The following is a 13,199-nucleotide window of genomic DNA, read 5'->3' on the forward strand; positions in this document are numbered from 1 at the left end:
TACAAAGGGTTACTTGAGTGTTCAAGGTTCTAAATAGAACCACTGCCTTTAATAAAGAACCCTTAAAAACTGCCCTTTTTAAGAGAGTAGGGCAGCAGACACATGCTGCTCCAAAACCCAACAACAGGAGGCGCTAAAGCACAGCCAGGGCATTAGAACACCACCAGAGTGTGTACAGTCAGAGAGAGAGAGAGAGAGAGAGAGAGAGAGAGAAGTAAAGAGAGAGAGAGATGAAGAGAGAGAGAAAGATAGAGAGCGAGAGAGAGAGAGAGAGAGAGAGAGAGAGATGAAGGGAGCGATAAAGATAGAGAGAGAGAGAGAGAGAGACAGAGAGAGAGAGAAAGAGTGAGAGGGAGAGAGAGAGAGAGGGAGAGATGAAAGGATAGAGAGAGGGAGAGAGAGATGAAGGGAGAGATAAAGATAGAGAGAGAGAGATGAAGGGAGAGACAAAGAGAGAGAGAGAGAGAGACAGAGAGAGAGAGGGAGAGCGAGAGATGATGGGAGAGATAAAGATAGAGAGAGAGACAGAGAGAGAGAGAAAGAGAGGGAGGGAGAGAGAGTTTAGTGTATTAGATCTATTTTTAGTGATCAATATTAATACTTCTCACTTTTCTTTCCCACTTTATAAATATATAATTTATAAATGTATAAATATAAATCTGTGATTACTATAAACTAACTTTATTTTTGTTTATGTTTATAGTAAACAGCTGTTTACGCCTTTAAACTGACGCCTGTTTACATTCACCACCCTGAATAACAGAGATACACACATTTACACCATCCTGCACTGTCTGTCTGTCAGTCTGTCAGTCTGTCTGTCAGTCTCTCTGGTCCTGTTCCTCTGCGCGCTCCTCTTTGTTTTACCCCGTTCTCCATGGACTAAACGACGCGCGCGCGTAACGGGAGAGTCTCGCGCCCTCGCGCTCGCTCGCTCTCTGTCTCTCTCTCTCTCTCTCTCTCTCTCTCTCCCTCCCTCCCTCTCTCTCCTCTTCTCGTGCTTCTCTGCGCGCGCGTATGTATGTATGAGTAAAAGTGAGAGAGAGAGAGAGAGAGAGAGAGAGAGAGTTTTGTTATCCTTCCTCTCGGAGCGCGCGCACAGTGCAGAGCGGAGCTGAGCGGGAGAGGAGAGCGCGCGCGCAGCCATGCGGAACGCCTCGTGCGCGGAGGAGCCGCTGGTTTTCGGCGCGCTGGAGCGCGTGGTGATCGGCGTGTGTCTGGGCTGCGTGTCGGCGCTGACGGTGATGGGGAACGCGCTCGTGGTGATCGCGGTGTGCGTGGTGAAGAAGCTCCGGCAGCCCTCCAACTACCTGCTCGTGTCGCTCGCGGCGGCGGACCTGAGCGTGGCCACGGTGGTCATGCCCTTCGCCATAGTGACCGACCTGACCGGCGGACAGTGGCTCTTCGGACAGGTCTTCTGCAACATCTTCATCGCCATGGACGTCATGTGCTGCACCGCGTCCATCATGACCCTCTGCGTCATCAGCGTGGACAGGTGAGCGCTGCTTCTGCTGCACACCTGGATACAGCTTTAGTGCTATTTTATACTATGCGTGGCTGTGAGGGTCACTTGTTTATTCACAGTGACCTTCTGGATCATCACTGTGAACAGGTGAGCTCCTCTACTCACCTGAGCCACTGCTGCTGCACGCCTGGATACAGGTTTAGTCCTGTTTTATCCTGGGTGGTTATCATAATTAGGGGGGTGGTATTCAGTGGTGAACTCCACACCTGGATACAGGTCTTGTCCTGTTTGATGCTGTATGTGGCTGTGAGGCTCACTTATTTATTCACAATGACCTTCTGCGTTATCACTGTGGACAGGTAACCTCTGCTGCTGCACACCTGGGCAAAGGTTTAGCACTGTTTTATACTGTGTGTAGCTGTGAGGGTCACTTATTCATAATGAGCTTCTGGGTCATTAGTACGAACAGGTGAGCTGCAGTACCTGGCTGGATGCTGCGGCACACCTGGATGCAGGTTAACTCCAGCTCTCACCTGCGTGTGTGAGTTTGTCACAGATTTGGGCTTCATGTATTTATTCATGATAATGCTGTAGGTGGAATTTGGGCGGACAGGTGAAGGTGGACAGGTGAGATGCAGGACACACCTGGGCCGAGTACTCTTTTTGTTTATTTACCTTCCGCAATCTGTCATAGATTAGTAATATATTATATATTATGTCCACATTTAAATCAGGCGAAATCAATGCGCGTTCACTCACACATTCGTAATGATGGTGAGATTCATGCATCATCGGTGTGGAAAGGTGACCTCCAGACAACACCTGGGCTGCTGCTCAACATCTGGATGCTCGTTTCATCCCCGTTTCAGCTCAGTGGGTGCACTTATTTATTCACATGGGGCCTGTCTGCTTCATGTACTGGTTTCTGTCCATAATGCGTAATTAAGCGCGCCTGTGCGGGAGCTCGTTTATCTCTGCTGCGCTGAAGTCTGGTCAGCGGTGGTCTGTATGGGGGTCTCTTATTTATGCTGATATGAGGTATGTGTTTCTGATAAAGTGGCCAATTAGTGTGTGTCATGTGGTGTTTCTGTTATTTTGTTTCTTATCAGAAATTAATGGAGTAAATCAGTACATTAAACTGTGAACAGCTGATTACTGCGGTTTCAGCTGATGCTCACTGGGGTGTTACTTACAACAGAGCTCAGTGAAACACACTGTTAACAGACTAATTACACTGCAGAGGTAATTAATAGTGTTACATCATGTAGATCAGAGTTTATCCTGTAGTTATTAACGCACCGTCCTGTACAGATGGGCTGATCAATACAGAAGTATCGATACTTCTGATCATGATGTTTCTTTACAGGAATCAATTCTCACACAAACTAAACTGCTGTAGCTGAATGGTGGGGCTAAACTGCTGTAGGCTGAATGGTGGAGCTAAACTGCTGTAGCTGAATGGGCGGGGCTAAACTGCTGTAGCTGAATGGGTGGAGCTAAACTGCTGTAGCTGAATGGTGGAGCTTAACTGCTGTAGCTGAATGGTGGAGCTAAACTGCTGTAGCTGAATGGGCGGGGCTAAACTGCTGTAGGCTGAATGGGTGGAGCTAAACTGCTGTAGGCTGAATGGGCGGGGCTAAACTGCTGTAGGCTGAATGGGGGGGCTAAACTGCTGTAGGCTGAATGGGTGGAGCTAAACTGCTGTAGGCTGAATGGGCGGAGCTAAACTGCTGTAGGCTGAATGGTGGGGCTAAACTGCTGTAGGCTAAATGGGTGGAGCTAAACTGCTGTAGCTGAATGGTGGAGCTAAACTGCTGTAGCTGAATGGTGGAGCTAAACTGCTGTAGCTGAATGGGTGGAGCTAAACTGCTGTAGCTGAATGGGTGGAGCTAAACTGCTGTAGCTGAATGGTGGAGCTAAACTGCTGTAGCTGAATGGGTGGAGCTAAACTGCTGTAGGCTAAATGGGCGGGGCTAAACTGCTGTAGGCTGAATGGTGGAGCTAAACTGCTGTAGGCTGAATGGGTGGAGCTAAACTGCTGTAGGCTGAATGGTGGGGCTAAACTGCTGTAGGCTAAATGGGCGGGGCTAAACTGCTGTAGGCTGAATGGTGGAGCTAAACTGCTGTAGGCTGAATGGGTGGAGCTAAACTGCTGTAGGCTGAATGGTGGAGCTAAACTGCTGTAGCTGAATGGGTGGAGCTAAACTGCTGTAGGCTGAATGGTGGAGCTAAACTGCTGTAGCTGAATGGTGGAGCTAAACTGCTGTAGGCTGAATGGGTGGAGCTAAACTGCTGTAGGCTGAATGGGTGGAGCTAAACTGCTGTAGGCTGAATGGGCGGGGCTAAACTGCTGTAGCTGAATGGTGGAGCTAAACTGCTGTAGGCTGAGTGGGTGGGCTAAACTGCTGTAGCTGAATGGGTGGAGCTAAACTGCTGTAGGCTGAATGGGTGGAGCTAAACTGCTGTAGCTGAATGGTGGAGCTAAACTGCTGTAGCTGAATGGTGGAGCTAAACTGCTGTAGCTGAATGGGTGGGGCTAAACTGCTGTAGACTGAATGGTGGAGCTAAACTGCTGTAGCTGAATGGTGGAGCTAAACTGCTGTAGCTGAATGGTGGAGCTAAACTGCTGTAGGCTGAATGGTGGAGCTGAACTGCTGTAGACTGAATGGTGGAGCTAAACTGCTGTAGACTGAATGGTGGAGCTAAACTGCTGTAGCTGAATGGTGGAGCTAAACTGCTGTAGCTGAATGGTGGAGCTAAACTGCTGTAGCTGAATGGTGGAGCTAAACTGCTGTAGGCTGAATGGTGGAGCTAAACTGCTGTAGCTGAATGGTGGAGCTAAACTGCTGTAGCTGAATGGTGGAGCTAAACTGCTGTAGCTGAATGGTGGGGCTAAACTGCTGTAGCTGAATGGTGGAGCTAAACTGCTGTAGCTGAATGGTGGAGCTAAACTGCTGTAGCTGAATGGTGGAGCTAAACTGCTGTAGCTGAATGGGTGGAGCTAAACTGCTGTAGCTGAATGGTGGAGCTAAACTGCTGTAGCTGAATGGTGGAGCTAAACTGCTGTAGCTGAATGGTGGAGCTAAACTGCTGTAGACTGAATGGTGGAGCTAAACTGCTGTAGCTGAATGGTGGAGCTAAACTGCTGTAGCTGAATGGTGGAGCTAAACTGCTGTAGCTGAATGGTGGAGCTAAACTGCTGTAGCTGAATGGTGGAGCTAAACTGCTGTAGACTGAATGGTGGAGCTAAACTGCTGTAGCTGAATGGGGGGAGCTAAACTGCTGTAGCTGAATGGGTGGGGCTAAACTGCTGTAGCTGAATGGTGGAGCTAAACTGCTGTAGCTGAATGGGTGGAGCTAAACTGCTGTAGCTGAATGGTGGAGCTAAACTGCTGTAGCTGAATGGTGGAGCTAAACTGCTGTAGCTGAATGGTGGAGCTAAACTGCTGTAGACTGAATGGTGGAGCTAAACTGCTGTAGCTGAATGGTGGAGCTAAACTGCTGTAGCTGAATGGTGGAGCTAAACTGCTGTAGACTGAATGGTGGGGCTAAACTGCTGTAGCTGAATGGTGGGGCTAAACTGCTGTAGCTGAATGGTGGAGCTAAACTGCTGTAGACTGAATGGTGGAGCTAAACTGCTGTAGCTGAATGGGTGGAGCTAAACTGCTGTAGCTGAATGGTGGAGCTGAACTGCTGTAGCTGAATGGTGGGGCTAAACTGCTGTCGACTGAGTGGGTGGGGCTAAACTGCTGTCGACTGAGTGGGTGGGGCTAAACTGCCGTTGTGCTCATTTGCTATAATGTGAAATCACGAGCTCATTGTGTTAACATTCCCTGCTGATCAGAATTACTTGGACTAAATAATTTCTCTATTAACTTCCATTAAAAATAAAGATTTTTCCTTCTCCTGTAAAGTTACCTTTTTTGGATATATGGTGTATACATATATATATCTCTGCTGTGGTGTGTGAAGTGCGGAGCTGCTGAAGGCCGGATTTGGTCTGCATGTGAAAAAGGTGATAAAAGTGAGGCGTGGTGTTAAAGCAGCGTGTTGCTAAAAGCCGGTAATTTATCATCACTCACGTTTCTAAAAGTGGAAGGCAGGCCTGTTCAGTCAGGCTGAGAGACGGAAACTGCGGTTGGGCTGAAAGTACCAGCCCTGCGTGTGGTTTTAAAACTACAGTGAGGTCGAGTTCATTTCCTGACCTTCAGCGTTTGAATGGAAATTTCACAATAAACCGGTCAAAATTCACTGTGTACCACAGTTCACAATACCGAGGAGGACAAGCAGACAAAATAGAACATAGACTAGAACCCTGAAACTGGACATCTGAGGCGAAGCTTTCATTGACTGCACTTAGGAATGTTTGGATGGTGAGAAGCAGAAAATCTAAACCAGCTTCTAAGACTGAACTTTGGAGGTGTGGCTGCAGATTCTTTGAGGAACTGAAAGTGAGTCTCCTATAAAGAATGGAGGATGGAATAAAGGGAGAGAGAGACTCACTGAACACTAAAAAACTACTCAAGAACATGTACTTCAGTAAAATATTAATGGATTTGTAAATAAAATTAACTACCAAAGTACTGAGTAATGTGTAGAAATGAGGAGCACATCCAGCACCTACATTTAAAATTTTTAATTTAAAAAATGTAGTTAGTTTTAATTTTTTTTTAAAAGTATTTTCAAAAAAAGTAAAATTCTTTTACTTCTCAAGTATATTAGTGAGTAAAATAATCTACTGCATTTTAGCCGTTCATATTTCATAATTAATTACTTTTTTGTGTTTCGTTTTAGTGACAACGTCTGTGCTGCTCTGTGATTGGTCACATCTGAGAGTTTGGAGCTTTAGCATTTTATTTTAGACCAAAGTAATCCCAAAAAAGAAAAATAAAGCTGTACAGACTTCAGCTCCTGTGCTGACAGATGCTGGATGTACTCCTCATTTCTATACGTTACTCAGTACTTCAGTAGTTTTTGACCCGATACTTTTGTACTTTTACTCAAGTTGTTTTATCTGAAGGTACTTTTACTTTTACTTTTTAGTTTTACTTAAGTATTGATTAAACTACTCTACTCACCTCTGAGAATGAATGAATGAATGAATGAATGAATTAATTAATTTTAAGCTTGGCAAGTACAGAACAATCTGCAGTGTTCCCAGCTTGGTCCCCAGACAGTCCACCTTTTTCCTTCATCCCTGTGTTGCTAGTTGGGTGGGAGCAATCACGTGGAAAACCCTAGGGACCCTAAGGAACTACTGAGGGAGGGTAATTAATTATCAGGCCCCTAATGAGCCGAGCCAGGTGTGTTACTGTAGGAAAAACACTGAAACCCGCAGTGCATCGAGGTCCCGAGAACTGGACTGGAAGCTGTGTAGTTGATACGTAAAACCACCAGATGCAAACTACACTCACGCTGTGAACTGAAGCGGTGGAGCATAAATCAGCTCTTTATCAACTGACCCTCTCAAATCTGACGCGGAGCTGCCTTTACGGAAGGAAGCCAGCGACGTAAGCGTAACCTTTCTAAGAGGAACTGAGGCGACTGCAGAGTCAATACAATAACCCATCCAGCTCGAGCACCGTTGACAAACGGATTGCCCTTTGATACACCAGCGGCGGAGCACTGGAGTCTGCGTCTGGGCCCGGTTCCAGATCTAAATCACTGAGGGAGCATTAGAAACAGATGGGGATGCACACAACCATCTACGTATATCCATGATAATAAATATACCTGCTGGCAGGGCTTGCTTCACTTTCCCATCACTGGCAGACATCCAGCACAAGCACCACTGCACAATACAATCTGTTTACAGTGACCTCACGAACATCTGAGGCATTGAATGTACTTATAAACTTAAAAATTGAATGTACTGAATAAACTAATTTGCAGATGCAACATGGGCTGTCAGGTTGGGCATTGTTTTGTGGGCTACAGTCGGTTCAGACTGAGTTTTGTGGGCTACAGTCGGTTCAGACTGAGTTTTGTGGGCTACAGTCGGTTCAGACTGAGTTTTGTGGGCTACAGTCGGTTCAGACAGAATTTTGTGGGCTACAGTCGGTTCAGACTGAATTTTGTGGGCTACAGTCGGTTCAGGCTGAATTTTGTGGGCTACAGTCGAGTTCAGACTGAATTTTGTGGGGCTACAGTCGGTTCAGACTGAGTTTTGTGGGCTACAGTCGGTTCAGACTGAATTTTGTGGGCTACAGTCGGTTCAGACTGAGTTTTGTGGGCTACAGTCGGTTCAGACAGAATTTTGTGGGCTACAGTCGGTTCAGGCTGAATTTTGTGGGCTACAGTCGGTTCAGACTGAGTTTTGTGGGCTACAGTCGGTTCAGACTGAATTTTGTGGGGCTACAGTCGATTCAGACGGAATTTTGTGGGCTACAGTCGGTTCAGACTGAATTTTGTGGGCTACAGTCGGTTCAGACTGAGTTTTGTGGGCTACAGTCGGTTCAGACTGAATTTTGTGGGCTACAGTCGGTTCAGACTGAATTTTGTGGGCTACAGTCGGTTCAGACTGAATTTTGTGGGGCTACAGTCGGTTCAGACTGAATTTTGTGGGGCTACAGTCGGTTCAGACTGAATTTTGTGGGCTACAGTCGGTTCAGACTGAGTTTTGTGGGCTACAGTCGGTTCAGACAGAATTTTGTGGGCTACAGTCGGTTCAGGCTGAATTTTGTGGGCTACAGTCGAGTTCAGACTGAATTTTGTGGGGCTACAGTCGGTTCAGACTGAATTTTGTGGGGCTACAGTCGGTTCAGACAGAATTTTGTGGGCTACAGTCGGTTCAGACTGAGTTTTGTGGGCTACAGTCGGTTCAGACGGAATTTTGTGGGGCTACAGTCGGTTCAGACTGAATTTTGTGGGCTACAGTCGGTTCAGACTGAATTTTGTGGGCTACAGTCGGTTCAGACTGAATTTTGTGGGCTACAGTCGGTTCAGACAGAATTTTGTGGGCTACAGTCGGTTCAGGCTGAATTTTGTGGGCTACAGTCGAGTTCAGACTGAATTTTGTGGGCTACAGTCGGTTCAGACTGAATTTTGTGGGCTACAGTCGAGTTCAGACTGAATTTTGTGGGCTACAGTCGGTTCAGACGGAATTTTGTGGGGCTACAGTCGGTTCAGACTGAATTTTGTGGGCTACAGTCGGTTCAGGCTGAATTTTGTGGGCTACAGTCGGTTCAGACGGAATTTTGTGGGGCTACAGTCGGTTCAGACTGAATTTTGTGGGCTACAGTCGGTTCAGGCTGAATTTTGTGGGCTACAGTCGAGTTCAGACTGAATTTTGTGGGGCTACAGTCGGTTCAGACTGAATTTTGTGGGCTACAGTCGGTTCAGGCTGAATTTTGTGGGCTACAGTCGGTTCAGACTGAATTTTGTGGGCTACAGTCGGTTCAGGCTGAATTTTGTGGGCTACAGTCGGTTCAGACTGAATTTTGTGGGCTACAGTCGGTTCAGACTGAATTTGTGGGCTACAGTCGGTTCAGGCTGAATTTCGTGGGCTACAGTTGGATGTTGCTGCCACTTCTTTTACCCCTTTCATTCTTTTCACCTGCTTTTACCCCTTTAACTGTTTTGCCCGTCACTCTTACCCCTTCCCCGCTGTTTTACCCTTTACCTTTCTTTTACTTTTCTTCTTCTCCTCCTTCTGTCACTGCTTCATCTGCGTCCACTGCTGCTCGTACTCTTATCCTCATCACTGCTGCCACTCCGCTGCTCCTCAGTCTCAATCGTGTTTAACTAACACAATAAATGCTTTGATTTCTAGAGCTCTTCCACGTCTTTAAGAGCCTCTTCAGACGCGTCCTGTCTGAATTAAAAACACCACCATTCATGACTTGGATTTAAATTAGTGAGGATGAGCGGCTGATACCGAATAAATAAAAGCGCAAGCACAGCCTTTCAGTTCTACAGAGTGATTTTCTGTTCATCTTTAATAGGGAATTTAAAACGTTTACACTGTCATATGGTTTATATAGAGTACTTCGTGTTTTTTTAAAGGGAATTCCACAAATTTCTCAAAATCCCCCCATAATTCAGTGTGTGAGGTGTAATCAGAGAGATTCAGAGCGATTTGGTGTGAAATGGTTCAGATGTCTTTACAGTGGTGGTGATAGGAACCAGGGGTCGCCATGACTACAACACAGATATAGACATTTTATTTACTATCCAGAACCACCAGAGAACCTACACGAGTCTTCTGAGCTTATATGGAATGTTGATGATGGAAAATAGTGGGAAATCTGTGTTTTTGCCTCACATCATTTTTTCCTGCATATGAATTATATGATGAATGAATTTTAGGATAGAAGTCTGATTACAGTCTGTTTACAGCCATTTAATTCAATCATCAGAACATAATTGATGCATTAAGGCTCCAAAAGAAGACTATATTTTTCAGGCAGCACTGCATCAGCCGCCTTATGAACCTGACCAAATTCCAGCAAGTTTAACGAGATTTTCGTCTCAGAATCTTATAAAAGAAGCTGCTGTTGGTTTTTGGTTGGGGGGGTTGGGGTTTGGGGGGGTTGTCTCAGCTGCAGCCCGATTCCATTTCATAGCGAATGATCTGTGAAATTTAGATATAGAACATCAAATGTGCTCCTCACCTTTGGGGATTTTGAGCTCTGCAGATTCTTCTTTTGATTAATTGAGGTGTTCAGTAAGCATGGAGTCTCTCTCAGGGCACCTGGGATTAGCATTAGCATTAGCATGGCTCATTATAGAGTATAAGAGGCAGCCCCAGTGTGGTCATTCCTGCTGACTGGGTCTATAGGCCGATTTGTGTTTCTGCGTCGAAGGCTACGCTGAAGCCTCGTCGTTGTGAGTGTTTATACCTGCGCTTTGGTGTGTCTGCATCGCTCTGCATCGTCACGTCAGCGCCATTCAACATGTAAGTTTTTGAGTCTTTATCCTCTAAACGGGTGTTTCTTAAGCATCAGTTCGCTCAAACTGAGCCTGTACTGCGGTGGGAAGCCAGGTACACTCGGGTTAGCTTAGCCTAGCAGGCCACAGCTTAAAACACTACAACAGGTTTAATTTCGGCTGTCTCCAACACCATCGGCCCACTTTGCTCTTGCTGAAATAAGTTTTTATTGTGTATACTTGTGAAAGCAGAGCAGTTAGTCGGTTAATCTCTCCTCAACTTGATCCATGTTCCTTTCTGTGGAGGTGCACGTTAGGCTATGGTGTAGGTAGATACTTACACCTACAGTGAAGATTCAACACAGATAAACTGACCTTAAGAGGAAAAATGGGGCTCCCGATTGGTGGAACCGTCTAAGTGTTGTCTCTGTCATCAGGAGATCGCGCGTTCGATCCCTGGTGATGCTACAGCCTCCCCTGTCCAGGAGTCCAAGAGAGCACAGTTGTCCTCGCTGTCTCTGGGTGGGCAGGATGGCCCCCCATCTCCCCCCATCACTCAGTGCGATGATAGTCAGCGCAGGCGTCTGTTAGTATGCATTCAGCTGCATTAGAAACAGTTTGAACAGATGTGGTGGAGCTTCACAGAACTCAGAGGAAACCTGTGTTGGCCTTCGCCCTCCTAGAGCTGGTGGTATCGTGTGTGTTTTTTTGTTGGGGGTCAGGGGATGGGGGGTCCTAACTAGTGGGTGGAATTAAAAATGACTAAATTGGGGAAAAATCCCCCAAAAAAAGAGGAAAAATGAACCAGAGGTCACACTTGTAATCAGTGAATTTGTTCTTGTGAAGCTAAATGTGTTTTTAATCATCCCGAAGGCTTGATTTCTTAAAGCCTCGGGGCAGCAGCTCTTTATCTGAACACCAGTGGGTTTCACAACTGTGAATACAAATGTATTGAATCAATGAAGAAAGTGGCAGTGGGCATCGCTGGCATAAGGACAAATGAACTGTTATTTATTCCTTCAAAGCGCACCCTGTTTACATACAGTACCAGTCAAAAGATGCTCAAGAACTGGACCAAAGAGATAAACCACTTCTTTTACATTTTTAATATTTCGATTTTTTTAATGTTGACGGAAGGTGCTTTGATGGAAATTTATATGTTTTCAACATTTGTAAAAGTGTCATTTTTTGTGTTTAAAGCTGTTTTTTACTGTGCGAGTTGTAAGAGGATTGTTTGATATGAATAAAGCTGCAGTTGTCTGTTTTATCTCAGCACGGCCGTCTTTGTGGAGAGGTGTGAATAGTTTTTCACAGGGGTCTCACCCCTCCCGTTTAACTCGTCATTGCTCACTAGCAGCTCCACAAGATTTCACACACAGAGGCAGCAGTTTCCTAGTTCATCTCATAACAGAGTTACGGGGAACAACATATTTAATTTCATTATGTAAATGGAGTCGCCAGCAGAACGGCCACTAGGGGGCACTGCAGAAAGAGGTTAAAGTGAAAATTAAAAATTTTCTGCATAATTAAGTGGTTAAGATGTAATCAGAGTCATTCAGAGTGGTTTGGTGTGAAACTCTCCGTTCTAGATAAACTTACTGAGTCAGAACTGTTCACAGTGGTGGTGATAGGAACCAGACGTCCACCTCTAAAAGCTCCCTCACAGAAAGTTCCTACATGAAATGGTTATGAATTCACTGCCTGATGACTGAGACACTGTTTTATGATAGTTTAGAGAAGATTTTGGCCTAAAACATGTTTTTAAATTCCATTTCATGTCAAACCTCTCTCAAATAGCCCAGAGTTTTTTTTAAATTGGTGGAATTCTCCTTGCTGGTGTGGTTTGGGCTGTTTTTGAAAAACAAAGTTCTCAGGTTTGGACCAAAAAATCAGGCCTGATTAAAGACGCAGGGCTCCTGTTTGAGCCCGTTATTATAAAGCAGATCATGTTCAGCACTTCTCTCTTATTCGTTTCCTTTGTCCGACTGCATAAAAGGCAAAGCATAAAAACAGAAGCAGGTAAAAACAGGTGACAGTCGTTCAGCGCTCCTCAAACGCTGGTGCCGAGTGGGAGCCTTCAGGTCTGAAACAAGGCCGTGCCGAGTCATTATGCAGTCGTGCTGTTTTTTATAGAGGAATGACATTAAAAGCAAGGAAAAAAGACGGAAGCACAAAAAAGCTGAGAAAGAAAAAAAGTGCGTAACACTTGAAATATCACGACTTGTGGGTCGTGATCGCGGCGCTGTAAAAGCCTTCGCTTCAGAAGGCAACAAAGGAAAAAGGAGAAAAGCACGTACAGGCGGCAGAACCGCCCGGTCCACTCTGGATTTCGGTGCAATCAAGCGAGAAACAGGCCAGAAAAACTACTGAATTCAAATATTTAAAGCTTCTGAATCACAAACACCACTGAGAGGCTGCTGGTCGCTGCTGTGACGTCCAGCACCAAAACACAGAACATATAAAACTTAAAAATGATGGTTCTTCAAGGGTTCTTTAGTAAAGACAGAGGTTCTACATAGAACCATGAACACTCAAAGAACCCTTTGCATGCAAAAAGGTTTCTGCTATTGTTATGATGTCAAGCTTGTAACAATAGCAGAGCCCTTTTTGGTGCTATATAGAACCAACACATTCTCCATCAGTCTGAAGAACCATTTCACCATGCAGAGAACCCTTTATTCATGCAAATGGTTCAAGTGTTCACGGTTCTATATACAACCATCATTTTTACTAAAGAACTCTTAAAGAACCATCTTTCACTCAAAGAGCCGTCTGCATGATTAAAGGGTTCTTTGCATGGTGCATTCGTTCTTCAGAGTGATGGAGAATGTGTTGGTTCTACATAGCACCAAAAAGGGTTCTTCTA

At 45.5% G+C, this 13,199-nt stretch overlaps 1 protein-coding gene across 1 annotated transcript in view; it reads left to right on the forward strand.

Moving 5' to 3' along the window:
- Positions 1-1,145: 1,145 nt before the first annotated feature.
- Positions 1,146-13,199, forward strand: part of htr7c (5-hydroxytryptamine (serotonin) receptor 7c) — a 54,450-nt gene continuing 42,396 nt past the window's right edge. Inside the window, exon 1 of the mRNA XM_036599043.1 lies at positions 1,146-1,495. Within this exon, the coding sequence (XP_036454936.1) occupies positions 1,146-1,495 (350 nt within the window). The remainder of the gene's footprint in view (positions 1,496-13,199) is intronic.

Source organism: Colossoma macropomum, unplaced genomic scaffold (genome assembly GCF_904425465.1).
Source record: "Colossoma macropomum unplaced genomic scaffold, Colossoma_macropomum, whole genome shotgun sequence".
NCBI classification, from domain to species: Eukaryota; Metazoa; Chordata; class Actinopteri; order Characiformes; family Serrasalmidae; genus Colossoma; species Colossoma macropomum.